Source organism: Neofelis nebulosa, chromosome 1, assembly GCF_028018385.1.
Source record: "Neofelis nebulosa isolate mNeoNeb1 chromosome 1, mNeoNeb1.pri, whole genome shotgun sequence".
Lineage (NCBI taxonomy): Eukaryota > Metazoa > Chordata > Mammalia > Carnivora > Felidae > Neofelis > Neofelis nebulosa.
This window is the reverse complement of record NC_080782.1, coordinates 163,494,202-163,521,172: the sequence shown is the minus strand read 5'-3', so window position 1 is coordinate 163,521,172 and position 26,971 is coordinate 163,494,202. Positions and strand designations below refer to the sequence as shown.

At 55.2% G+C, this 26,971-nt stretch overlaps 2 protein-coding genes across 6 annotated transcripts in view; one reads left to right on the top strand and one right to left on the bottom strand.

The window, feature by feature from the left end:
- Window positions 1-1,162: 1,162 nt before the first annotated feature.
- Window positions 1,163-20,704, top strand: NAXD (NAD(P)HX dehydratase). 3 transcript variants are annotated; one of them, XM_058742704.1, is made up of 11 exons: window positions 1,163-1,301; window positions 5,259-5,409; window positions 8,051-8,096; window positions 8,792-8,880; window positions 10,880-10,988; window positions 14,666-14,725; window positions 16,723-16,773; window positions 16,854-16,958; window positions 17,514-17,652; window positions 18,765-18,885; window positions 19,775-20,704. In XM_058742704.1, the coding sequence occupies exons 1-11, from the start codon at window positions 1,256-1,258 to the stop codon at window positions 19,923-19,925; spliced, it is 1,068 nt and encodes a 355-aa protein (XP_058598687.1). In that variant the 5' UTR covers window positions 1,163-1,255; the 3' UTR covers window positions 19,926-20,704. The 3 variants fall into 3 exon arrangements, with proteins under 3 accessions (XP_058598687.1, XP_058598680.1, XP_058598694.1); XM_058742697.1 differs by having other exon boundaries at window positions 1,301-1,427; XM_058742711.1 differs by lacking the exons at window positions 1,163-1,301; window positions 14,666-14,725 and adding an exon at window positions 1,308-1,427.
- A 1,223-nt stretch (window positions 20,705-21,927) lies between these two features.
- The window catches only part of CARS2 (cysteinyl-tRNA synthetase 2, mitochondrial), a 44,757-nt gene continuing 39,713 nt past the window's right edge, over window positions 21,928-26,971 (bottom strand). For 2 of the 3 annotated variants that reach the window (XM_058742673.1, XM_058742681.1), the window contains 5 exons: window positions 26,442-26,580; window positions 24,572-24,695; window positions 23,796-23,920; window positions 22,403-22,609; window positions 21,928-22,079 (listed from right to left, as the gene is read on the bottom strand). In XM_058742673.1, coding sequence (XP_058598656.1) covers window positions 21,983-22,079; window positions 22,403-22,609; window positions 23,796-23,920; window positions 24,572-24,695; window positions 26,442-26,580 — 692 coding nt within the window. In that variant the 3' untranslated portion in view covers window positions 21,928-21,982. The remainder of the gene's footprint in view (window positions 22,080-22,402; window positions 22,610-23,795; window positions 23,921-24,571; window positions 24,696-26,441; window positions 26,581-26,971) is intronic. The other variant, XM_058742687.1, reaches the window with a different exon arrangement.

Here is a 26,971-nt window from a genome sequence, read left to right as displayed (position 1 = left end):
ACTCACAGGAGAGATTGTAGTGATACAGCTGCCAGGCAAGGGACGCCCAGGATGATAGGATGATGCCACCGAGAGAAGCTACAGAGGGCAAGGCTCGATCGTAGACTTCTGGCCTTCAGAACCATAAAACAAGAAATTTCTCTTGTTCTGTGTCCCCCTCTCCCGGGGTGTGGCAATTTGTTATGGGAGCCCCAGGACACTAACAGAGTGCCACTGCCATCATCTCCTAGCCACGACAGCGCTTCAAGCAGAGTGTGCCAGCAGGCAAATTCTGAATCCGTTTCTAAGGCATGTGGTGTCTAAACGTGGTGTCTCTCCCGGTGGGATGGGGGCCCCCAAACGTGAGGCTATGATGGGGGTGGAAGCCAGGGGCGAGGGAAGTGAAAGAATTCACCTGAGGCAGAGCAAAGGGGATGCACGTTTGCATACAGGGCAAGAGAGCAGCGGCTGTCTGCAAGGAGACAGTGGGCGGGGGCTACTTTAAAGGGGGAAGACGAAGTATGGCAAGGCATGCAATTCTCCCTGTTTGTGTAACTGCGCCTGGTTGTAAGTAGCCCGTTGGTCAGTTAGGGGCTACGGCTGTCCTGAAGTGGGTCTCCTGATGGGCCTGTGCGTATTCAGCCAGGGGGTCGCCGTGGACCCTTTCTGCATTCCACCGCTCAAGCCTGTTTCCCTAAAAGCGGCCTCCACAAGGCAGGCCCTCAGGAGGAGGGATGCGTGCGGGGGAACGAGGGGAGCGAGCCTGCCCTCCGGGTTTCTGACTCGAGCAGCTGCGATGGCAGAGCTCCGGCTTATGGAGGCGGGGAGCCTGGCGGGGGCCACCGAGCTGGACGGACCAGTCTGGGAGTCCAGGGGAGAGGTCGGGCACATGAGGGACTGGGCTGCGCAGAGATGCTCCTCCGGACCCCTCCACCTGCTTCCCAAAAGCAAAGTGTCTGTCAACGAGGCAGCTTGCTGCCCCACTTCCCATAATGCTCCCGGCCCAAAATAGGAACAACAAAAACAACCCAAACCCCCAATCACTACGGCGCACGCTGATGCCCTAACCTGCTTTCCGGCAAAACTCCAGGCGTCCGGAGCTGGGGCCCTGCTGGGTTGGGCATTGAGCTTGTCAATCATAGGAGACCAACTATGACTGGTGGAGGCTGGCCTGTGGGTGGGGCGAGGCCGGACTGAGCGCCTGCTTCCGGGACGGAGCGGGCCGCCGTGTTTCCGGCGGCGGGGCGGGGCGGGGCGCGAGCCCGGAAGTCCGCCGATGGTCGTAGGTCGCGTCTGGGTGGCTGCCCGGGTCGGCCGGCGAGGTAAGGTCGCTATTGGCCTTGCGGGCATGGCCACTCGGCCGGGGGCCGGGGCTGTGGTCGCCGGCGCAGCCGTGGTTGCGTTGCTGTCGGCCGCGCTCGCGCTCTACGGGCCGCCGCTGGACGCAGGTACCTGGCCGCAGGCGCTCGTCCGGACGGGAGGCGCCGCCGAAAGCCGGGGACGACGCGGGGGCGTCGGGGGGGGCCGGGCCAGGGCCAGCAGGCCGGCCGAGGCGGTGCAGAGTTTCCTCCGCGTCGCGGACTGGAAGTGCCGGAAGCGCTGGGCGAGGGGACCGAGCGGGTCCTGGGGCGCCCCGCGCAGCCCGGCCCCGGTGGGCGCGCCTGGGGCCCAGGTCGCATGCGGGGTTCACCCGAATGACCCCCCGAGGACCCGGCCTCGGCTGTTAAGTAGGACGGACGGTGTAAAAGGATTTAGGCGTGTAAGGAACAAGCGTGTCCCAGTCGGAGCCCCGTACCCCCTCGAGGGGTTTTCCTCTCTGCCCTGTGGATGTTTATGTACATGTACATTATTTGTGTTTGTGTAAGATACAGGAATATATTTTAAGCCGTGAAAGAGCTTGTATATTGTATTTTCTCACTTCTCACAACACGGTGGAGACATTTGTTTATCCGCCTTTGTGTGGAAGAGGCTCTGAGAAAACGAAAATTACGCAAGCCACGGTTCCCTAGCCAGTAAGTAAGTGAAGTGGTAAAATTTACTTTTGCTGTAATAGTCATCAGATGGATTTTACCAAAGGCGTGTATATAGTTGGGCCTGGCACAGAATAACCTAAGGAGTTTTGGGTTTTTGTTTTTCTGCACGATAGTTGACACAGTATGAAGTCGTGTTGACACACAGCATGCCATTAGTTTCAGGTGCCAAACGCTTTGAGACGCATATGGAGCCTCTGGTCACAGTTTGTTCAGAGACTTTTTATTGGTAGCCCTTTCTCCTAAATTTGTACCCTGTGATGAGTTAGTATTTCTCTTGGAGTTTGAAGATTTATTACTAAGCCGACCTGCTGAACTTTTACCAAAACACAGGTGGAGTTCTCGAGCACTGACCCCTTGTGCTAGCTTTAGGACATCTCTGTTATTGTCCAGAAAGCTGTCAGGTGTAGGGACTCCAAATTAGGACGGGTCTCGTTAGTGTAAAGGCACGGCGGGCACAAAGAGACATGTTATCAGGGAGGGTCGTTGGCGGTAAGTAATTCCAGAAAACAGCCCAGGCTTACGAAATCCGTTCAGTTCTCCAGTCGGCCTCAGCCACTTCCTTAAAACAAACGAAAAATGGGCAGGTTTGACCTGTTCTTCCAGACTCAGAATTGTGAAGACCAGGTGACTTAATTGGATTAATTTTTTTTTTTTTTTAACATTTATTATTGAGAGAGAGAGAGACAGAGCATGAGCAGGGGAGGGGCAAAGAGAGAGGGAGATACAGAATCCCAAGCAGGCTCCAGGCTCCAGGCTTCAGGCTCCGAGCTGTCAGCACAGAGCCGGACGCGGGGCTCAAACTCACAAACCGCAAGATCATGACCTGAGCTGGTCAGACAGCTTAACTGACTGAGCGGCCGAGGCGCCCCTTAATTGGATACATTTGGAATCGCCTTTGGTCAAGGCCTTTTTCTCCTGCAGAACTTTGATGTTTCTATTTAAATATTTCTGTGGACAACCCCCCCGGTAAGCCAGCTGAAACCGATTAACTGCCAAGTGTAAGGAAATGTAACTGACCTTGGTTTGGCCCTCAGGTGGATGGGGCGGGTGCTGGTGAGCAGCGTGGATTTACTGGTTCACGAGTGAAAATGCCATACTTCCCGAGTGGTTTTATTCCCCAGTCCCTAATGGTTATGGGGGCAGTTGAAACAGGTTTGATCATCTCTGTCTCGTCTTTTGGTTGGTGTGGTGACTATTTAGTTAAAGAAAAACGATTTGCCTTAAAACGGCAGCATTTTGGTACAGCGGTGCCTTCTGGCCTGGCTTACCTGTCACTAACCCAGGTGTCCTCACAGGCCTGTCTCCCTGGGTTCCAGTGTCCTGGTCTGTAAGTGGACAGACTGGCTTCTAATGAGAATAAACCAACATGCTTTGAATTCATCCAACGTCTATGGAGTGTCTTGCTCTGTGCCACTCTAAGGTGGTTGGGGGTGAGGGGACCCCTAGCCTGAATCTGTAGGTGGGGCTGAACCATGTTCTGTGTAGGCAAAGGGCTGTGGGGTGGCTGTAGGAGTATTTTGTGTGTGGCTAAGTCCTTAGCATAAAGTTACGGTCCCTGATAAACCACAACATTGTCAGGAACCCAGAACAACCCTTGAATGACCGGTAAGTTTGGATTGTGCTTTCACAATTCTAGACTTTAAAAAGCAACCATAGGGGCACCTGGGTGGCCCAGTCGGTTAATGGCCCGACTTCGGCTCTGGTCATGATCTCAGGGTTCATGGGTTCGAGCCCCGCGTTGGGCTCTGTGCTGACAGCTCGGAGCCTGGAGCCTGCTTCGGATTCTGTGTCTCCCTCTCTCTCTGCTCCTCCCCCACTTACACTCTGTCTCTCCTTCAAAAATAAATTTTAAAAAAATGTAAAAAGCAACTGTATTTCTTGATGTGGAGAATTTGAAGGAGTGGCCGTTCTTTGGTATTCTTGTGTTGTCCAGTCCGGTCCTTACGTAGATGTGCTAACGTTTGGAACACAGAGCAACCATTTTCATGACCGTGTGGATTGCTCTCGAGCAGTGATTTGTCACATGTGACTGTAATGGCTCTAGCTCCCTTCATGCAGCTCACCGGGGGGTGCCCACGAGAAGACTGTGCAGCCCCCAGATTTGGGGTGTGGACAGGCAGCGCCTCTGGGAGGTGGCACTGTGGACACTCCCCGGGACTTTGGAAGCACGGGTCAGCGGGCTGGGGCTGTCCCTGAGCAAGCCCACTTGTTGCCTTTTCTTGGCCAGAGGTTTACAATGATTGTTTTGAGTCGTAGCTTGTGTTGGTTTGCAAGAAGGTAGAAAGTATGGGGCTGACAGTTAAAAATCACCTTATTATTTAGAATGCCATTTCTAGGTTGCTTTTTTTTTTTTTTAATTTTTTAAAGTTTATTTTGAGAGACAGTGCACACGGGAGTGGCAGAGAGAGAGAGAGAGAGAGAGAGAGAGAAAATCCTAAGCAGACTCTGCCCTATCAGTGCATTGGCTTGAACTCAAAAACCATGAGATGATGACCTGAGCCGAAATCAAGAGTGGGACACTTAACCTACTGAGCCACCCAGGCGCCCCCCATTTCTGGACTATTTAATTTATCCAACTGAGTGTCAGAAGCATGACTGGCAAATTGGGAGTGATGTGAATCTCAGACTTGAATGTGACCGTGAAAGGTAACAAGTGGGAAGTTGCTTTTCCAGTTTGAGAGAAAAGACTTAAAGGAGGATTGAAATGGAATGTGTATAGTTTATTAAGTAGGAATGCATTAAAAACATTTTCTGAAAGATTAGCTAGACTTCAAAATGATACATTTCAGAAACAAATTTGATAATGTACAGCTTGTGTTTTGTGTTGTAATTTCCAAACATTTGCTTATAGAAATAAAATAAGGGGCACCTGGGTGGCGCAGTCGGTTAAGCGTCCGACTTCAGCCAGGTCACGATCTCGCGGTCCGTGAGTTCGAGCCCCGCGTCAGGCTCTGGGCTGATGGCTCGGAGCCTGGAGCCTGTTTCCGATTCTGTGTCTCCCTCTCTCTCTGCCCCTCCCCTGTTCATGCTCTGTCTCTCTCTGTCCCAAAAATAAATAAAAAACGTTGAAAAAAAAAAAAAAAAAAAAAAAAAAAGAAATAAAATAAGCCTTTGGATAAAAATCTAGCATTGATATTAAGTCAGCTTTGTGAGGTGTTTTGGTTAACAGGCTGTCTTGTTTCAGTCTCTTTTGTGTATGCCGATGGATACTTATTTTTCTAAATAATTTGTTTTCCTGTTTTTCAGTTTTAAGAAGAGCATTTTCATTGCATAAACCATATTCAATAATGGATATGGAAAATACTTTACAGCTGGTGAGGAATATCATCCCTCCTCTAACCACCAAGAAGCACAAAGGTCAGGACGGAAGAATAGGTATAGTCGGAGGCTGCCAGGAGTAAGTGACTTGGACCACGTTAGCGTGTCAACAACCTCTGTTACCTGGCTGTCTGCCTCCTTAGCGGCCCGCCATCTGTCCAGTTAGACCCCAGTAATCATCTCTAAATGTAGTTCCGTGTTACAACACTCGGTATCTTTCAGTGATGAGCTTCTTACCGAATAGGAGAAAACAGGCCCTGAGTGTGCGGTCTGCGGGGGTGTGTCAGTGTTACGATTTTGCCTGTGGTGGAGACTGAGGCTGTTTTTTCTTGCCTTACCCTTGCCTATATGGACCAGGCTCCATGCTACAAACAGGTATTACTTTGTAATCAGGATAAAAACAGCATGTGTTTGGTGTACTTTGTCAATTTGAAGATGTTCGTGGGAGTCATTAATGAAATTAGAGCCTACCCTTTTCTCATGGCCTGGTCTCTCTTCTGGTTTTATATATTTTACCGCTGAGTTATTCGACGCATAACATTTTGTAATTTTTCCTTGTTTTTTAATGTTTATTTATTTTTAAGAGTGAGAGACGGCATGCGAATGGGGGAGGAGCAGAGAGAGAGAGGGAGACACCGAATCCAAAGCAGGTTCCAGGCTCCCAGCTATCAGCACAGAGTCTGTTGCGGGGCTTGAACTCACTGATGGTGAGCCAAAGTTGGACGCTTGACTGACTGAGCCCCCCAGACGCCCCTATTATACTTTCAAATGTAGCTAGTGGCTGCCTTTTCTACCTACTGTGAATTAAAAATGCCTCTGGGGAGAGTGAACACGTGATCTAAGAATTCCTAGAGAGCTCTCACTGCTGACTGTCACTTTGTATATTGCCACTTACACTGCTGTCTGCTTCCTGCCTGGCCTGGTGGGCTGCAGTCAGGGTAGGAGTCCTTGGCCTCTTCTGGCATGGTCTTTATGCAGAGTGTGCAGGGGGCCCGTGGAGGACTTGCACACCCCCGGTGTCTTGCTAGGCAGGCTGAGTTGCGCCTTGGCCGAGGTGGCAGCGATTTTCTCTGGTAATCCACGCACGTGATCATATTGTCCTCTAGCTTCCACTCTGCACCTTAAAAGTTCACCTTAATCTGTAAGTAAGTAAGTTACTCTTGCTTGGCTGTTTGTAAGGTTTTCTTTTTTTTTTTTTAGAATTCTGCAGTTTTCTCCAGATGTGTCTGGGTGTGTCTTCTTTTCAATAATGTTGAGATTTGCTGAGTGCTCTCTGTCTGTAGACATGATCCCTTTGGATGGGGGAAGTTTGCCTTTTACTGGCTGTCATGTCGCACCTGGTTCTCTTCCTGCTACCGCATGTTGGACTCTTGGATCACTAGCTCTTAGCTGCCTTTCTTCCTTTAGGCCCCCAGTTAAAAGACAGCCCTCCTCCGGCCTCTGGGATGGGGGCCCCTGCCAGGCCCTTGGGTCCCGGCCCCCTTGAGAGTGTTGAGCATGTCGGGGGTTTTATTCCTCAGATCCCCTCCATCTCTGGCTTTGTATTTTGGGACGTTTGCATGGGAAGAATTGGTCTTCAGGTTTTCTTTTTAGATAGTCTGGTAGTGTAGTGTGCTAGGGGGTAATTATCTAATTTAAAATCTGTCCATTAGCTTTAGGAACTAACCTTTAAAGTAGGATCCTCTTCATTCTGGTTAGAAAAGCATTATGTACTTGTTTATAAAAATTCAAGCACTTCAGAGATGTGTGAAGTGACAGCCTTATGGTACCCCACATGATAATACAGTAAGGACACATTGTTAGCCTTCCAGATACTAGTGTGTGTGCTGCCACCAGCAAGCATCCCCCGCCCCCCTGCCCTGTGACTATGGGCAGCTTCTGCTGGGCAAGTAGGCAAGCTGGTTTTCGTTGTTTTGTGTCCTCGTTGTGGGGTGGGCCAGAGAGGGTGTGTGTGTCCTGCCTTGTGCTCCCGGCCCGTTGGCGGCCCTGCTCTGGGAGAGTGTCTCGTGTAGAGAGTCCTCAGTCTTTTTCCTAGGTTCCCTTTGCTGCTCGGGATTGACGTAAAGGTTACACTAGTCCGATGACAAGTTCAAGAATTTTCCTCTCTAGGGGCACCTAGGTGGCTCAGTAGGTTAAGCGTCCAACTCTTGATTTTGGCTCAGGTCATGATCTCGTGGTTATGGGGTCGAGCCCCACATCAGGCTCCTTGCTGAGTGTGGAGCCTGCTTTAGTTCCTCTCCTTCCTTCCACCCCTCTGCCCCCTCGCCCTTATGTGAATGGGTTCTCTCTCCCCTCTTCCCCCCCCAAAAAGAATTTTCCTTTCTGTGTTTGATGCAACCTTAAAAACAGTTACAGACATTCTGGAATGGTAGGGCGGAAGCAGGAGGAAGCTGTGTGAGTCTCGGTGCCTGATTGTGTTGTGCTCCCCTGCCCCTGGGGGTCTCCTGGCAGACCCTTCAGTGAGCTCATGTGGCCGTCTCCGTCTTCTGTGTGGGCACCGTGCTGCGGAGAGTGGCGGTCCTGATGTGGCACAAAGGTCTTATGTGACACAGTGACTTGTCTGGTCGTGACCCATGTTTGCTGAAGTTCACTGAACATTTTCTGAGCACCTGCGAGGTGATGGGCCTTGGGCCGTGTGATTCATGTCTTTGTAACCCTCTGATAAACCTGCTGTATTGACTCTCCCAGTAGTTTCTGACTGTAAGTATCTTCCTTTTTAGGTACACAGGAGCCCCCTACTTCGCAGCAATTTCCGCTCTCAAAGTGGTAGGTCTGTTTACAGCTTCTCTGTCTAGTGAAGAGCTTGTCTTTGTCTTTTAAAGTTTATTTTTGAAAGGAAGAGAAGGAGACAGGGGCGGGGGCGGGGGGCGGTGCAGAGAGAGGGGGAGAGAGAATCCCAAGCAGGCTCTGCACTGTCAGCACAGAGCCTGATTCAGGGCTTGATCCCTTGAACTGTGAGATTATGACCTGAGCCAAAACCAAGAGTCGGACACTTAACCGACTGAACCCCCAGATGCCCCGAAAAGCACCTTGAAATCTATCCTGACCTTGTGCTGTGACCAAAGAACTGGGAGTTTTTAACTGAAGTTTCATTAGGACTGTACTTCAGTGCAATCCTGGGACACCGCCTCTGTCCTGCCTTAAGCAGTTGGCGTCTTTACACCTCGCGATTTCCTAGGCCTTTGATCAAGTCCTAATAGCCCTGTCGGCACAGTATGAGTGAAATGTGCCCCCCGCCGCGGCCCTTAGGGTGACACAGCTGAGTTGGTCTGGGTTGACCTACCTCTTGGGGGGGAGGGGGTGCGGCAAAAGGCTTTCTCTGCAGACCTTTCCTTAGGGTCTGTCCTGCTCTGAGCCACTTCACCCTAGTGTGGGGCCGCGGCGAGGGGCTTGTACGGACACCCCTTCGGTGCCTGCTGGGTGGGCCGTGCTTTGAGTCCACCCTTGTGCTCGTTTCTTAGGGTGCAGATCTATCGCACGTGTTCTGCACGCGGGAGGCTGCTCCCGTGATCAAGTCGTACAGCCCGGAGCTGATCGTTCACCCCGTTCTGTGAGTGGGGCCGTGCGGGTGGTTCACAGCTCATCAGGGGCTGCAGGCGCCTCTGCCCGGTGGCTGCTGTGCTGGGAGGTGATGGGAGGTGCCCTCAGGAGAGGGGACAAAGCCGTAAGGTCAGAAGCCCAGCAGCCATGTGTGTGCAGCATGGAATGAGATTCGGGCCACCAGGGCCCTGTGCGCCGTGGCTGTCAGAAAGGGCTGAGGCCTCCAGGGAGAGGTTGGGGCCTTGCCTGTGGCCACGCCCCCACAGCAGTAATGAGGAGCCCGTTGGACCGTAGTGGGGCCGTTTCCTCATTCAGCAAATGCTTCCCCTTCCAGTCCCTGCCCTGCTTCCAGAGGGACAGTATAGGACCAAGCAGACAAAACACCTGCTTCTGTGCAGCTTCCTTTCTGGGACAGCCCTGTGCCCTAGAGCTTTCTGCAGTGATGAAAACGTTCTCCTTGCTGCTGACCACGCGTGGCTACCCAGCACTTAAAATGTGGCCAGTGGGACTCAGAAGCTGAGCTTTTATTTTAATTAAACTTAAGTAGTCACATGGGACTGATGTCTGTCCTACTGGGCAGCAAAGTCCTGGAGACAGACAAGTAGGACAAGTGTGTCAGAGGGCGGTAAAGACCACGCGGAGAGCCAGGGCAGGGGACGGAACACCACATGTCACATGGGGTGCATGCACGTGGCGTGTGTGTGCTTTTCCGTTGGGTGATTGTGAGCGGGGGCCCAGAGGGTGCGTTCAGGTAGGGCCCTGCAAACATGGGGAAGGGTTGATGCAACAGCTCAGGCTGCGGGGTGTTGGGGAGCAATAGGAGCTCCAGGTAGGGCAGGTGACCATAGAGGTTCAGGGTCAAGCTTAGCAGGTTGTGGGGGTCATCACGAGGGTCTGGCTTTCATGTAAGTGCAGAGGGGCCGCTGGAGCCCCTGAGCAGGGCAACAGCCGCATCCAGTGGATATTGTAACAGGCTCGTCTGGCTGCTGTGTTGACAGCTCTTGGGGCCCAGGGTGGAAGCAGGGGTTGCATGGGGGTGTCATAGGTGACAGTGAGTGATGGGTACGAGTAGGAGAAGGGGGTAGATTCGCGGCACGTCTGAAAGTACAGCCCAGGGGCTGCTGACAGGTGGGATGCGGGGTAGAAGGAAAAGAGTTGTGAAGGCCGCCCTGGCTTCGGTCCAAGCTGGTTGTCCATTAACAAGGTGGGGGCGTGGGGGAGCAGGTTCGGGTGAGCCTGACCGTCAGGGGCTGGCTTTTGGGTGTGTTTTCACTTGCCTGTCGGACATCCGAGCGCATTGCTGTCAGGCACCAGACGAGACGGAGGTGGTCAGGGAAAGGGTAAATCGGGTTGTTCACGTGTGGGAGAGGTTTAAAACCAGGAGACAGGATGAGGCCACCCAGGAGTGCGTGTCAGCAGGTTCGGCCCAGCATGCAGACATCTGGGAGCGGGGGGGGGGGGGGGGGGGGTGTTCTGGACAACCGCACCCTCTTGGAAGTGCCTGCGTCCCTGCAGTCAGTCACACAAAGACTAAGCACAGCTGCTTGAGGCTCACGGTGGGGTTGTTCTGGGCAAGGCTTTACATGGTGGGTTCCAAGAGTCTACGAGCGAGATGGTGGGTGGGAAGGAGTGACACAAGTGCCTCCAGCTGTCAGGTCTTGTGCTAAGTGAAGGCGCTCTTCCATTGTACAGGGTCCCCCAGGCGCCTCCTGTGAGTGATGGAGACAGACGGGTTCCTTCCAGAGGGCAGAGATGGTTATGAAGGAGCCACGTGTCTTATCTGGCTTATCGTAGATGTTGAGAGCTAGGTTTCCACAGCTGGGTGTTCTGGGGAGAACCCGTGTGCAGAGGAGGCCAGGGAGGCTGATGGCTGGATGCCGGGTGCGGTGCCGGCACAGAGAAGGAACTCGGAATAAGAACGGGGGAATCCAGAAGAACGTGTGGTCTCCCTAAAGGGTAAGCCAGCACGTGCAGACTGTAAGTGCTCTGCCCTTCTTTTCCTTGAGCAGCGACAGCCCCAGTGCCGTGCGGGACGTGGAGACATGGTTGCCCCGACTGCACGCCCTGGTGGTAGGACCTGGCCTGGGCAGAGACAACGTTCTTCTCGAAAACGTTAAGGTAAGTAACGTAGAGAATTACCGAACTTCCGTCTTCTCATGGACCCGACTGAGCTCAGAAGTCAGAAGATGAGCACTTTGATGGAGCGTCTGTTCAGTGTTCTGGTGCCTCTTAATGGAGTCATGGAGATGGTTTGGGGGAGAGAGGAGGAACTAGGCAGAGAGAGAGTAGCAAACCTTTAGGTTTTAACAACCAACCGGGATGGGATGCGTCTCTTGCTCTTGGGGCGTCAGCTTTTCACCCTGCAGCGGGGGAGTCACTGGGATCGCTCACGTGCGGGTGTCCCACTCTGCTCTGGAACAAGAGGCGTGGGGACAGACGCCTGCCATGGGAGGAGAGCCACTGACTTGTCCTCCAGAGAGCCGAAAGAGCTAACACTTGGGACATTTGGGGCAGATAATCTGAGAGCCAGTCCTGCACAGTTGAACAGTAGTTCCAGGTGACACCCTGTAAATGAGGGGCATTGGGGCGCTCCTGCTTCGGAGCCACCTGCACCAGCACGGGGGCATGCTGCCTGCCAGGTGGCATCATCCAGCCCTGGAGCCTTGACCTCTTGCTGAAAAGTTGGTGCAATCATAGCTGAGGAGTGCCAGGCCCCTTGGGTCACGTGAGGCGAGAGGGAGACGGGAGGGGCATCCCCATGCGTACACAGTAGGTCTGCAGTGTGCTCTTGTCCTGAGATGGTGGCTGTCCACGCAGCGTGGGTGGGACAGGGCCTGGGACAGCCTCTCTGCCACATGGTTTGTCTTTGGGAAGAGAGGCAAGTGAGGGTTCCTGCCGGAATAGGGTCAGAGTGTTTGGTGCCCCTATGACCCTCAGGATGATGGGATTCTTGACCTTTTGTGACCTACCAGTTCACCGCTGGCCCTGTGACAGAGTGGAGCTCACAACAGTCTCTCTGGCCTCTTTCTTCTTCTTTCGTGCTCCTTGACGCTGATTATCGAATTATGGCGAGGTTTCTTGCTCACGTGCTGTGGAGACATAGATATGCTATTGGTGTGGATGGATTCAACGTAACCTCAAAATTCTGGCTGCTGCTTTTAAGAGCTGTGGTCTGAGTGTGTGTGTCCCTCCAGTCTCACGTGTTGGAATCCTGACACCCCCCCACCCCCCCCCCCACCCCCCCCCCCAAGGTGAGGTGTCAGGCGGCGTGGTCTGTGGCTCTGCCTGTTCTGGGCCTTTCCTAGCAGTTCAGTCTTACACCACGTGGCATTTGTGACCAGCTGTGTTTACCCAGAATTTCGGGGCTCGTCTGTGTCCACTGTGGCCCAGGGCTCCACTCCTTTCATTGCTGTTTGACTTTCCCTTGTGGATGGACCACATTTTGTTTACCTGTCCATCACTTGATGGACGATTGGGTGGCTTCTGCTTGGGCTGTTACGAGTAACGCCACCACGAATCTTTGTTACAGGTTTTGTGATCACTTTTGTTCACGTTTTGAGGAACTTGTGTTTGCTGCACAATTTTTGTTTTTGATTTTTGTTTTTTGCAGCACACTTTAAATTATTTTTTAATGTTTATTCATCTTTGAGGGACAGAGCGCAAGTGGGGGAGGGACAGAGAGAGAGGGAGACACAGACTCCAAAGCAGGCTCCAGGTTCCCAGCTGTCAGCACAGAGCCCAACACGGGGCTGGAACCAACAGACCATGAGATCATGACCTGAGCCAAAGTCAGATGGACACTTAACCGACTGAGCCATTCAGGTGCCCCTTGCAGCACGCATTTTTAATTCTGATCACGTCCTGCCTTTTAAGAGCTTAATTGTTTTTTAGCTGTGATATTTAGGTTTGTGGTCTATTTTGAGTTGATTTTGACGTATGGTGTAAGGAAGCAGTCCACCTGTGTTCTTTGGCAAGTGGGTGTTCAGTTCTAGCTCCACTTGCCTCGAGTGAGCTGTCTGGGTGTCCTTGCTGGAAATCCGTGGGCGTAAGGGTTTATTTCTGGGCTCTGGTTTCTATACATTGGTTTGTACGGCTGTCCATGTGCTGGTGCCACACAGTCCTGATGACGGTGGCTATGCGATAAGCTTTGTGGGATCTCTCCAGCTTTGTTCATTTCAAGAGTATTCTGGCTGTCCTAGGTCCCGTGCACTTTTCCAGGAGTTTTAGGATCAGCGTGTCAGTTTGCCGAAGAGGCAGATGGGATTCCGACGGGGATTGTGTTGAATCTGTAGGTCAGTTTGGGGGGGGGGGGGGCTGGCGCGGGTATTGCAGCTGTGAAGTCTTCCAGTTCATATGCTGGTTTTGAACCAGAGTTTTCCAGATCTAGAATGTAGGCTCTTGACTAGCCTCATTCTATTTATCTGTAGTTTGTGCTTGTTCAGTGCTAAGTCCTGGACACTTTCTCCTGACAGGGTATGTGTATATTCCTCATGATTCTTAATAGCTACATCACCACATGCCATATTTAACTAGTTCATTTGGGCTGCTTCTGGCTTTTTCCTGTTGCAGTGCTGATGTCTTGAACATTTGTGCATGAGTGTATGTCCATTTCTTTTGGGCGTCTTCTTCAGGATAACCGTCTGCAAGTTGTGCGTACGGCTGTTCCCTCTGCTGGAGTGCTGCCCTGGCCAGGACTCTGCTCTGGGGGCCATCGTCCCTTCTCCCCTCAGCCCTGTCCCCCAGGGAGTACTCCTGGTTTACTTGTTTTAAATTTTTAAAGAGAGCGAGCGAGCAAGCACAAGTCAGGGTGGGGGGCAGGAGGGAGAGGATCTTTAGCCCTGATGCAGAGCTCAAGCCCACAACCCTGGGATCACGACCTGAGCGGAAATCAGGAGTGGGACCCTCAACCCATTGACCCTTGGGCGCCCCCTGCTGGTTTGTTTGCAGCTGCGTCTTTCTGCTGGACACTCGGGGCTGCTGCGCAGCCTCCTCTGACCTGTGGGGGCGCTCGTTCACTCCTTTCCATCCACCCTGTAGGACCCTGTAGCGCTAACTGGATGTGCACGGAGAGAGGTGTGGTTGTGTCATCAGCTGGTCTCCCTGGGCTCCCCTCTGTCTGCTGTGTTCTGGGGCCCTGGCCGCCACTGTGGCCGCTGTCCTGGCAGCGGAGTCAGTGGGGACGAAGCCACGTGCACAGTGCACTTCGTACGAGTCCTCCGAGTGATGGAAGCAGTTGGTCCTTCAGTGGGCAACTGACACGTGGCTCTGTGCTTCAGGAGAGCCAAGTGACCTGTGACGTTACACGACTCAGATGCCCCGCTGTGTTGCCTGAGGTTTCTCGGTGTTTGAACGTGGACTTCACTGTTCTCTGTGAGAAGTGTGATAGGAAAGCACAGAGGTGGAGGCATCCTCGTTGTGGCCAGACGCTGCAGCCTGCACCCAGAGATCCGGGAAAGTGGAATTAGCCAAGCTGAATCTGTTCTAATGGGAGAGCCAGACTCCAAGCAAGCAGGAGTGTTTTCGTTGTAAGGGAGGAAGTACGGCTCCACGAGGCTCCTGTGCCCCGACCCTCGTTTGAGGGGGCTTTTGGCCGCTCTCCTGTCGCTCACACCCGTGTCAGCAAAGGACCACTGAGGCCGTGGGGCAGGGCAGCTCTGGTCTCATGGGCTCTTCGTTTCATTTTCAAAATAACTTTGTGTGAAACGTATGTGGATTTACCTTTTAATGTTTTAAGTTATTTCTGCTTACCATGTATTTTGTTTTACTGTTTTCTTTTTTTAATGGTTGCATTTCAGGTATGTGCAGGTCCTCGGAGCCTCCAAAATAATTTACTTGAAGGAGATAGGAGTTTAAAGGTAAATGTGTGTTAGACCTAAGCAGTTGTCAGGCTCAGGGCTAGACTATGTACTTAAAATGATTACTGCAGCTACCATTTGTGGACTGTCAGCTTCCTTGCCAAGAGCTGGGTAAATCTTTAGAGGCGGTATCTCTAGTCCTCATACAAACTTCAGAGTATTACTCAAGGCCTTATCCTTATTTTAGCGATCAGAAAACCCGGTCTCACAGAAGTAAAGTGATTTAAGTTCACTCAACTCTAAGTGGCAGAGCTGGGGCTTCGGGGACGGTCTTTGGACTCTGAGCCGGTGTACATCACAAGATGCTTTCTGGAGGTCAAGAGCGTGTGACCTGGCGATGTCCTAGCTTCTCAGTACATATCTTGGACCGTTTCGCTTGAAGCCTAAGTCAAACAGTTGCCTCACAGAGATCGACACATCTTACAAATCCCAAGTCAGGGCCGTCATTAAGGCAGCTGTCACCTGTCCTGGATTTATCCCCTGGTTCCTTTGCTTTTCCTCTTGGGCCCAGAAGACACTGGAGTTTACGCCGTTGAGGCACTAGACATCTGTACCTGCCTGCTCAGGTGGCCACCACAGACAACCACAGGCGGGGGCTGGGACAGCAGACATTGGTCCCCCCGCTCCCCCTGTCCTGGAAGATGTCTGACAGCAGAGTGTCGGCAGGTTTGCTTTTTCCTGAGGCCTGTCTCCTTGGCCTTCCTGCTGTGTCATCACACAGTTGTCTCCATGTTGTCCGTGTCCTTCCTCTTCTCCTGTTCCAAGGACACCAGCCGTCCTAGAGCAGGGCTCTTGTTTCATTGTTCTCTTAATGTTTTCTACTTTCAAGTGCATTTGCAGCACATGATCTTGTAAAATACTGGTTCATAGCAATAAGCAAGTGTATGTATGTTGATTATGGATAGATAACTTAGCTTATGTGGATCCTGAGAAACTTAACAGAAACCCATGGGGGAGGGGAAGGAAAAAAAAAAAAAAAGAGGTTAGAGTGGGAGAGAGCCAAAGCATAAGAGACTCTTAAAAACTGAGAACAAACTGAGGGTTGATGGGGGGTGGGAGGGAGGGGAGGGTGGGTGATGGGTATTGAGGAGGGCACCTTTTGGGATGAGCACTGGGTGTTGTATGGAAACCAATTTGACAATAAACTTCATATATTGGGAAAAAAAGATAATTTAGTAAAAAACTTCTGAAACTTGGAGTATAACCTTGTCAGAGGTGATTTATTGCTTATTATCATCACTGGTTTTATTTATCTTTTTATTTTTAAAGTTTATTTCGAGATAGAGCGGGCACATGCGAGTGCATATGTGAGCAGGGGAGGGTAAGAGAGAGGGTCCCAAGCAGGCTCCCCCCTGGTAGCGCAGAGCCCAGTGTAGGGCTCAGTCCCACCTGGGATCCTGACCAGAGCTGAGGATATTAATGGAAGGCCGCCCAGGTGCCCCGTGGTCACTTATTTTATTTTATTTTATTTATTTATTTATTTTTTAATTTATTTTATTTATTTTTTTAATTTTTGGGACAGAGAGAGACAGAGCATGAACGGGGGAGGGGCAGAGAGAGAGGGAGACACAGAATCGGAAACAGGCTCCAGGCCATCAGCCCAGAGCCTGATGCGGGGCTCGAACTCACGGACCGGGAGATCGTGACCTGGCTGAAGTCGGACGCTTAACCGACTGCGCCACCCAGGCGCCCCACCGTGGTCACTTATTTTAAAACACAAAGTGTTAGGAAATTTGCATAAGAACTGATGATTTGGGAACCCCGGTGAGTGCTGATGGGAGAGTGGGAGACTGTGCCTTGGGGTCCACCCTGTGGGCTTGCCCTGACTTCCAGAGGGGCCCGCTGTTGGGTCAGGGGGGGTCTTGTTGCCCACATTTAATTTCTGCTTGTCAATGACCTGTTGTTGTAATTCATTGCGGAACTGCTTGCTTGGTGTTCTTTGAATTCCAACGAGGGGTGAGGGCTTGTCGCTCAGTGTGGTTTCCTTTTCCTTGTAGGGCATCTTAGAAGCATCCAAGGCCAGGGATGTCCCCATCATCATCGATGCGGTGAGTGTGGCCACTCCTCTGCTCCCCTTCTCACAGCCAGGCCCCGAGGCTGTGTGCTAAATACCTGTTCTTGTCTGCAGGATGGGCTGTGGCTCATTGCTCAGCACCCGGCCCTCATCCACGGCTACCGGAAGGCCGTTCTCACTCCCAACCACGGGGAATTCACCAGACTCTCTGATGCCGTGGTGAGTTTGCTGACCTCCCAGGAGACGGGGCGTGAGCCTGAGTCCCTCCTGAGATGGGGTGTGAGGTCCCCCCTCTCCACTCTCGAAGACGGGGTGGGACGATGCTGTGATTCTGCCCCACCTGTCCCTGCACACGGCCAGCGGGTAGATGCGTGTTCCCCACATGCTAACAGTGCTGTTGGTTCCTGGCGGGGCGTGTGATGATAGGGCATCTTCTCGCTAGCGTGTCTCTGGGTGGATGAGAGGTGGGTGGGTGCTCTGTGGATCAGCCCATCCCTGCCCGCGTTGCCTGGCCTGTGGAATGTGGGTAATGACGGCATCACCTCGTAGGGCCTGTGAGGACGAAATGACACAATGGATGTAAACCCATGAGTTCTTCCATATTGAGCACCCCGTGAATGTTAGCGCGTCATCATTCAGGCCTGTGTTACTTCTGTGAGCCTTGAAAGTTCCACCACGGGCAGTGTTCCGTGTCAACAGGAGGGCGGTATTTGTGCTGCTCGTGCCGCCATTGGCGTCCACCGACAGCTTTGTCTGTGATGTCCCACCTCGCAGCTTAGGGACCTTGTGAACGGCAGTGATCATCGTGAAGGCAGTGATCATCGTGAAGCCGTACGGAGACTCAGCCAGGCCTTGGGGAACGTGACCGTGGTCCGGAAAGGGGAGCGGGACGTGATGTCTGACGGCGAACACGGTGGGTAGCTGTAGGCCTCACGCCTGTCAGCCCGGATGGCCGTGCTGGGCCCTGGGCTCTGGAAGACCCATCCCCGTGGCACATGCGGTCCCTTGTGCCACACGTGTTCCACACAGAGGGACTTCCTGATGAGCTTAGTTTTATTCCTGTTTGGCAAAGGGGACTGAGCACGCAGGGCGTTCACCCTCCCCATCGCCAGGGGCGGTGGCGACGCGGTCCCGTCAGCAGGGGGTGCTCCAGGGTCCCTGGCCTGCTGTCTCCCACTCCTGCGGGGTCATAGACGAGTTTGACTATTCTACCGCATTCTGTTCTATTGTGAAAACAGTGGGAGAGTGAGGAGGTGCTCAGAGCCGACCCCGGGGAAGGGGTTGCCAGGTGCTAGAGGGGCTGCGTCCCCCTCGTCTTTGCGCCGGGGCCTGTGGGCTGTTGAGTGGGCCGAGCAGGGGGAGGTTCTGGCGGCTGCAGTGCCTCCCTAGTGCCCTGAAAGCCGGTCCTCCGCTCACTTACCATGATGGGGGGCAGGGAGCACACTGGCTGTAACAGCGTGACCCAGGACTGTCACCTGCTGTAAGGGGGAAGAAACCCTTGAGCACCGAGAGTGCTCAACTCACGTGGCCACGGTCAACAGACACAGCACGTGTCCTCTGGGGGACCCTGAGACCCTTGGGGCTTTTATTGCTGGAGAGAGCTCTGGAGTGTGACACATTCAGAGGCTGTAATAACCCGTTTTCAAGATCCGTATTTTCAGAACAGCTGCTCGTGACACAGAGTGAACGAAACGGTCACAGCTGGGTCTGTGCCGGGGGCACTCGCGTGGCACGCACCTCCCTGAAGGCGGTGCCGGTCCCTGGGTGGCCTGGGCTCTCGGAGCCCATGAGTCTGGCCACCCCATGTACCTGTGCTATTCTCCGATGTGTTCCGGCAGCGCCCTACCAGTTGTACGAGTCTGCTCACCACCTGCGCGGCTCAGGTGGTTCCAGACCCGTCTGGCTTTGCTCTCCTTAAAACACACCGCCTCATTAGGAGCAGACAGGAAGGGCCGGAGCTGATCCAGATCGCACCCCGGGCACAGGCCAGTTCGCTCTGACGGCCCTGTCCCTCCTGCCCCGCAGTGCTCGAGTGTGCCCACGAAGGCAGCAGCCGCAGGTGTGGCGGCCAGGGAGACCTGATGTCAGGCGCCCTGGGTGTCCTGGTGCACTGGGCGCTGCACGCCAGCCCTGAGAAGACAAACGGGTATGTGACGTCTTCCTCCCTTGTCCTTCCGGTTCCCAGCCGTGTGAGCCACTTCATTTGCTCGTACGTTTAGCCGCTTGGAACATTGCAGGGGAAAGCTCAGGATCACGTGGAGGCGACCCCAGGGCAGGGGGGGGGGTCCCAGGACGGTCACCCGCACAGCTCCTGCTCCATGCGAGGTTGGGGCCCTGCCCTGTTGCTTGGCGCCCATGGCTCCGAGGTGTCAGGAGTTTTTAAAGCCCCCCAGTTAATTCTAACATGGCGGCCATGCTTGGGACCCTGTTCCAGGGGGTACGAGGTGTACCCCCTCGTACGGCAGAAGCGTGGGACCAACACGCGGGGCCTAGGGGAGCCGGCTGTGCCCGTTGTCCCGAAAGAGTGGAGTTTCCTCTGAGTGGCAGGACTGGGAGATGCAGGCTTGGCTTACGTTCCAGGTCGGAACTGTGAGCTCGGGCAGGTTCCCCCACCCCGTCCTCCACACGCATCATGTGACACTGGTGGCCACATGGGCCCGGGCGGGATGTCCCGGGTCTGGAGGCCCCCCTCGACACCCGTGAAGCTTTATGGGACCTGCAGGGTGGTGGCACTGCTGGTGGGCAGGAACCGTGTGGTTGCCACACGGGGGTCTGGTGTCAGACGGGGGCGAGGACCCGCGTTCTCAGATCTTTGGTCGTCCTCGCACCCTGGCACCGAGGGCGCTCTAGGCCATGCTTTGTGGGGGGAAGCTGCAGTGTGTCCTCCAGGCAGGTGGGTATTGTGTCCGGGCATATCCGTGTCCCTGGTCATAAAGCCGCCTTCTGCCTCAGGGGCCCAGCAGGCTTGAACCTGTTTGGGGTGTCAGGGGGACGTGGGAGGGAAAGTGGAGCCTGTCTGACGGTTCTCCCTCCAGGTCCAGCCCTCTGCTCCTGGCCGCCCTGGGCGCATGCTCTCTCACACGCCAGTGCAGCCACCAGGCTTTCCAGAAGCACGGCCGCTCCACCACCACCACCGACATGATCGTGGAGGTCGGGCCCGCGTTCCGCAGACTCTTCGAAACCTGAGCCGAGGCAACGGGAAGCAGGCCGCACCACGGATGGGGACGCTGCATTTGTCGTGGGTCCCCGTCCTCGGGGTACGAGAGCAGCATGATCCACAGGTTGGTTTTGGCCTTAATACGTAGCTATAGGTGTTACAGGGACACTGAACGGGATTCCTGAACTTTCCTGGCTGTTCAGCAGTGATGGAGAGAAAGACGTACACGGTCCCGGCCGCTGAGCTGGTGCTGTGGACTCGGCCTGCTTCCTGTTTCTGTGAGGAGCTCCCCGTGCTAGATGCCCCCCCACGGGGATCCCCTGGGTCCTGTCTAAATACCTGCACGATGATGAGCTGTGCTTTTTAAAATTGAGGCCCACCGGGTGGCATGGCCTTCGTTTTCTCGTTCACGTTTGCTTTTTAAACACTGATTACATTGAAACCCGGCAGAAATAAGCATTGGTGGTTTGGGCTAATGGAAGCATTTCAGAACAATCAGTGATTGGTTTTTGGAGGAAACGACACAGCCCTGAGCGGTGGGTGGGGTTCCGACGTGGCCCATCGGGGCACGGGGACTGAACACGGTCAGACAGCAGGGCCCTCCTGGTTGGAGGTGGTGTGTCCTCAGGAGCAGATTCCGGTCAAGAAGTTGATGTCTGTGTGATGCCTGGGCAGCCGCTCGTGACCCATGTGGTTCCTTCAAACGCCATTTTCCCCTGATGTTTGGGGTGATACTGTGTGACCCCTGACCTCAAATGGATCCTTCCTTTAAAGCCACATTTCTTAAAAACCTGTCTCTCCCTCCCCACCCCCCTTGTTTCAGGTGTAACTTTAAAAACTTCCTGTTTTTCGTTTTGGGGAATTATATCTAAATCCTGGTGACTATTTCAACGCATGGTTTTGTATTCCTTTTTTAGCAGACGCCTTTCCTAGGTGAGGACACAGCAGGGAGATGAAAATGTAAAAGCCTGTCGCCAACGTTGTTAAAATGCGCTCGGCCTTTCCTTCTGCTGAAAATAAACTGTAGTAGTCACAGCAACGGTTTTTATAGGTTTGCTCTAAGTACAAACCCTCTTGCTCAAAATTCCTGTAGCTAGGGGCAAGTGGCTGTTACGAAAATTAACTGCTTTCTTGTGCTTTTACAAACCCGTATGAACTTACTAGCTCCAGCTAGGGATGTGCTTTTCCTGAGAGCAGGCTAGCAACACAGAGCACATTTGGGGGGCCGAGGTCGGCCTCCGGCCATCAGGGGACAGTGTGACCCCCAGGTACTGAAGGGACTCTGGTATCCTTGTAAGAGGCATACCTGCCCAGGGTATATTTGCACGAGCTGGGTCACTGTAGGCAAGTCTAGTTATGAATGGGTAGAAGGGGACACTGGTGCCTTTTGGGGTCCTGGAGGCCAGGGATGAAGTGAAGGTGGCCGTGTGCTCACCCACAGACCCAGGAAATGCCATCTCGGCAGTATGGGACAGCAGGGGGGGTGCAGCCACGGCCTGCGGGGGGGGGGGGGGGGAAGAGACGGACTGAAAGCAGGGAGACCACACGCTCAGCCATGCCATGAGCCACGCGGCCATGTCCCGCCCTGTGACTTGTTCTCACCCTGGCATCCAGACTCTTCCAGAATCAGCCGCTGGAGCACGGCCCAATTATGTCTCCCACAAAGGATGGCACACGAGAACCATGGTTGAAAAGGTTACATGCAGCGTGAAGAGACCACGGTCAGAGTGCAGCAGTGACTGCGGGAGTGGTTATGTTGTTTCCTATGATTAACACGTTACTTGTGTAGCCAGAAGGGAATGTAGGGACGGGTCCTCACCCCTAGTTCAGCACTGCCCAGGGCTCAAGGTGCAGTCCACTCCGTCCTGACTCCTGTGAGACCTGCGTCCTGATGTCGGGGCTCCAGTGTTCGTGGGGTCCTGCCATGGTGTCACCCGGGGACACAGGGCCAGCGTCAAGGACCAATGTTGTCGAGGAGGTTTGAGAACCGCCCCTGTCCATCGGCACCATGAAGAATGCACATTTCAGGCATACAGCGTCACTGTGATTTACTTCCATGTTCACTGAACAGCTACAATAGGAAACTTTAACGTAAAGCTTTTACAGAACTGTGTCGGGAGCCCTCAGCTCCCTGGTCTGCGGTCCTGACCCAGCAGCTCCCACGTGGACGTGCTGCTCCTGTCCTGCAGAGGAAGAAAGTTCTGGCTGAGTGGACTCCCTCAGCTCACGGCATGAGGGGGCGACGCAGGGCTCACTGCCACCCCAATGCTTCCACAGGCCTGGGCCACCTGGGCCTGCTCCTGCATCCGTCCCCAGCCGCAGCGTCTCCTCCCCAGTACATATTCCCATGGGTCCCTCGTGTCAATGGGGCAGGGGGAGGGGTGGTCCTCTGCTCACGAGCGCCATCAGCCCAGCGGGTCTGGCTCGGACCATTCCATGTCTGCGTGCCCCCACCTGGTTTACACAGGCCCTCGGGGTGACGGTGCCCCCGGCCGTGGTGGCTCACCTTAATGCTGATGCCGTGGGCGGTGAGGTCCTGGCGCAGAGCGTCACATGCCTCCAGCAGGGGCTGCCTGTCCAGCCGCTGCTGCCGCTGGGCCTCCCCGGTGGCCTTTCCACTGGCCAGCGCGAACTGCCGGACCTTGAGCCGGAACCGGACCAGTTCCTCCACCACGCTGTGGAGAGCGGCCTGGCTGCCGTCGCCTGGAACGAACTATACCCAGGGGAGCAGCGTGGTTAATGAGGCCAGGAAGCGGCCGTGTCCGGGGTGGGGGGTGCAGCACGTCCTCCCTGGGCTGGGCCCTTGGCCCCTCTCCACACTCCTGGCCTGCACGCCTGGGTCACCAGGCAGAGCTCCCCATTGCCACCCACGTCCTGGTCCCCGGGAGGCCAGGCGGCCGTGCCAGGAGCTGCGAGTGCACAGATGTGACTACCAAGAGTCGGAAAGTCCACGCCATACCGACTAATGGAACCAAATCTGTTCCCTCTAACCAGATACTCAAAACTGCATAGACCTCGCACGTGGTTCGCACACTGGCCAACACTCCCCGTGCCCAGGGGAGAAATTTCAGCGGGTCGCATGCATCTGAAGCTGCCAGAAGTTGTCTCTCCCTGACATAGCTTCTTCCTTATGGGAGGGGATCCTAGCAGCTGTTCACATGTGTGAATTACACATTTCACAACTGTGGGGTCAAGCTTCTGGAACCTATACTATCTTCAGTTACTGCTTCTGCAGTAAAAGACGATTTTCCGACTACAAAAACGTGAGCCCCAAGTGGGAGCCGGTATCAGCTGCCGAGGCGGGGAAGGTGAGGGAGCACTTTCTGATGAGGGCCGGGCCAGGCAGGCCTCTTCTTACTCAACAGCACAATCTGGGAAGAGAGATCCCAGCACGCGTGTGACGGTCACACCTGTCTGAAGCCCTGACCTTTCCCCTCCTTCCCTGGTCTCGCAGTCCTGAAGCCATCAGGCAGGACAGCGTGGGGAGGGTGCCATGGAGGTGGGGCCCTGGAGGGGGTGTGTGCGGAAGGCTGCCTGAGGAGGAGGCGGCGGGGGCGGTGGGCAGGAGACACCGAGGGGCTCAGCCGGCAGCTTACTCTCAGGAGGCTCAGGAAAAACGTCCTCTGTGCAACTACCTGCGTTTTGAGTCTTACAAAGTCAACACCACACAGGAGTACGCGTGCAGAAGTGACAGCAGGAAGTCCGCATGGGCTCCCTGCAGCTTCCAGAAGGAAGATACTAGCTCTAAGCCTCTTTCCTTTTTAAAGAATGTGTTTTAAGCACGTAAGTAAATTCAACACAATTATCCACTGAAATGAATGTTTTAAAAGGGGAAAAGTCAGTGGTTCCTGCACATAGTCCTAATCCTACAAGTGAGGCTTGAAAAGAGAAAGGTGTACCTGTCTGTCTGCCAGAGAGATCCCGACGGTCTCGAAGAAGTGTTCAATGTAGGACACGATGGAGCCGAACACGGCAGGACTCCTGGGACCACTGGGCTCCTGGGGCAGATCACCCAAAAGGGGCGCTTTCAAAGCACAGGAAGTGACGTGGAACAGAGACCTGGCAGGTCCCCGCCGGTCCCGGCTTCAGGTCCTCGTGCTGGGAGGACATTCTAGACTCAGTCCTAGAGCTGCCCCTCACCAGCCCGCCGCACGACGGGGAAGCCACGTCACCCCTGCACCTCAGTACCCATCTGTAACACGGGGATCTGGTAGGTCTGAATGCTTGTGTCCCCCAAAGTTGGATATTGAAACCTAACCCCCGGTGTGATGCTCTCAGCAGGTGGGTCCTTGGGGGGGGGGGGGTCACTGGCTCACGGGGACAGAGCCTCACCAAGGGGATTATTGCCAAGGCCCAAAGATGGGCCTGGTGGGGTGGGCACAGTTGGGGTCCCAACACACAGCTTCCCCCAACGTCCTAGTTCACATCCCATCAAACTCGGGTTCTCCCGAGTTCCCCTGAGCAAACGGGGGCATCAGGAGGTACTTCCTGTATCAGCAAACACGTGATGCCTGTCCGTGTGTGCGACCTCCCTGCTCTGGGAGGGCGGGTCCCGTGCAGGACAGGGCAGCTCCCAGAAGTCAGGGGAGGCCTTGGGGGCCACCCCAGGAGGCGGCAGGGTGGCATCCCTGCCTTCCCGGCGATGGAAAGTGCTATGGCCGCGTGCTGGGGCTACCTTAGTGCGTGCCTGCAGCTGTCCGTTCCCGCAGTGGATGAGGTCCATGACCGCGTCCACCGCTGCAGGCGTGTCAAAGTCGTCTGCCAGCGCAGCCTTCACAGCCTCCCTGGTGTGGCGGAGCCTTGGAGAGACACGGGTGTTCCTCAGCTCCCCCGCCCTGCCCAGCACAGGGCCCTCCCCACTGCAGACGCCCCTACTGAGAACTAGCCCAGAATCGTCACGTTACCCCAGAATTCAGAGGGAGAAAGCCCCTAAAACCCAGGTTTGAACCCCTGCTATGCGTGTGGGCAGCTTGTAAGGGTTTAAGAATGCGGTGGTGGGAAAGGCAGCATTCCTGCGAGGCCAGGCCGCATTCGGCCCGCATTACACAGAAGTGGCCTGGGCAGGCTTGGAGGGAAGGACGGCACGAGGTCAACCCCCCCTGCCCAGGAGCCTACAGGCAGGGCACCTGGTTGCATGGTGAGAGCCCGGCCTCCCTCGGAGGGCAGCCTCAGGTCCCGACGGGCCACCTCAGGGTCACGCGGTCCCAGCAGGCCACAGCAGCTTGTGCCCTGCCCCCACCCCGTGAACCACACCTGTCTATGGGCAGCTGGTCAGAGCGTCTGGGATCCAATGGCCCCTAGGGCCTGCCCCCACCTCCCCCAGGTTCTGAGTGCGTCCTGCTCCCCACACCTGGCTGCAGCCTCTCCACCTCTGTCCCTCTGCTGTGACAGCCCTGCCAGCCAGTGCAGTCTCCGTGATAGTCCACCTCCTCCCCCCCCCCCGCAGCCATGGCAAGGACGTGCAGGTGTCCCTTGGCCCTCCCCTCTCCTGCACGCCTGCTGCCTCATACACTGAAGCTTCGTCTGCAACATGGGCTCCCTGTTGTCCACCATTACTGGACATCCCCCCACTTCCTGCGAACTCCCCGATTTCCAAGCAGGTGGAGCCCCGGGACCCTTTCCGGCATCATAAGCAGCCCTGAACTGGGGCGGCAAAGCCCCTGGACACTCACCCCTCTGGTGGGCCTGCGGCCCTGGATGGTGGGGCAGTGGCTGCTCTCCAGCCTGGCCTGAGTGACCAGGCAACAAGGAACAGGCCACAATTAGGGCTCTCTGTCACAAAGGAGAACCCGGCCTCCAGAGTGCCAAATGGCCTCTACCCCCTCCCTCCACCAGGCCCAGTAGTGAGGAGCGCCCAAGGCAAAGAGGGTGTCCACCTGTCCCTTGTATCCGCCATCTAGATGGCTGCCGAGTCTTGCTGATGGTGCCACCCCCCCGCCCCCCCCCACCTGTCCCAGTGCTCCAGGCTTTGCTGCTTTTCCTCCTAACCAGACAAGCATTTCCCCAGTTTCCTGGGTCTTTCCAGCTCCTTTCCATCTCTGATGTCAATCCCTGGTCTTGTGAACACATCTAACCACTTAACAAAGCAGCAGAACCAGGCGATTTCCACGTGGAGGGTCGGGGGTCCCCCCACGTCCCCCGCTTAATACTTACCTCGGCTGCCCTGTGACCACAGACACCCGCGTGCAACAGCAGGGGGCAGGGGGACACACACTCATGCAGACCCTCAGGTCGACCCCCGATCAGGTCTGAGCTCAGCCACCAAGGCCACCCCCCTCCACTCGGCCTCGCACCCACCAGCCCTACCGAACCATGGAGCGAGGCACCTGGAACCTCTGTGCGTCACTCACCAGCACACCAGTGAGCGCCCTGTCCGGGCATGGGTGTCACCCACCCCTGCACAGCCGCCCTCTGAGGGCGTCCTCGTCCCTCCCCAGCAGGACCACCACTCGCCTGAGGCGCCGCATCAGCCCCCAGAAGCCTCTGCCCTCTCGGCAGCCCTACATCGAGCACCCAGGACCCTGGGGCGGATGGGGGGCACCTACCTCTCCCACAGCAGGCCTTCCCCGACGGGGCCGCACACCAGCTGCCCCTTCATGTAGGCCCGGGCGTCCTCGATGAACGCGGCTGCCGCCAGGAGGAGGTGCTTGGCCTCCAGCATGGTGCCATCACTGTAGTCCACGGCTGCGGAGGGGACACGTGCGGTCAACTGGGGAGCTACTGCACTTCGCAGCCACAAGTGAAGCAGCAGACACGGATACCGCTGCCCCCCTGCCCCCTGGGACTGCGAGGGTCTGCCCCGCCCCGGGCCTCCCCTCCTTGGAAGACACGGAGAACCACCCCCAGTACGCCTGGCCAAGGGGTTCATTCCTGCGGACAGGAGATCCTGGGCCCCGAACCACTGCTTGGGGGATCAGTCGGTGGTGGGGACACGGGGCTTGTATTTCAGGACAGGCCCTCAAACTCAGCATTTACAGTAAGAACGCACTCTCCACCTGGGAGGGGGTCACCGGGGGACCCCATCCAGACCCACACAGAGCAGGGCAGGGGCTGACTGGAGAACCCACGGCCTCCA

What these genes read in the sequence shown, in the direction of transcription:
- NAXD (XM_058742697.1), top strand. Translation starts at nt 1,328, where the DNA reads ATGGCCACTCGGCCGGGGGCCGGGGCTGTGGTCGCCGGCGCAGCCGTG. An exon ending in ATAGTCGGAGGCTGCCAGGA is followed by an intron (nt 5,410 to 8,050) that starts GTAAGTGACTTG and finishes CTTCCTTTTTAG; the next exon opens with GTACACAGGAGCCCCCTACT. An exon ending in AGCCCTGAGAAGACAAACGG is followed by an intron (nt 18,886 to 19,774) that starts GTATGTGACGTC and finishes TTCTCCCTCCAG; the next exon opens with GTCCAGCCCTCTGCTCCTGG.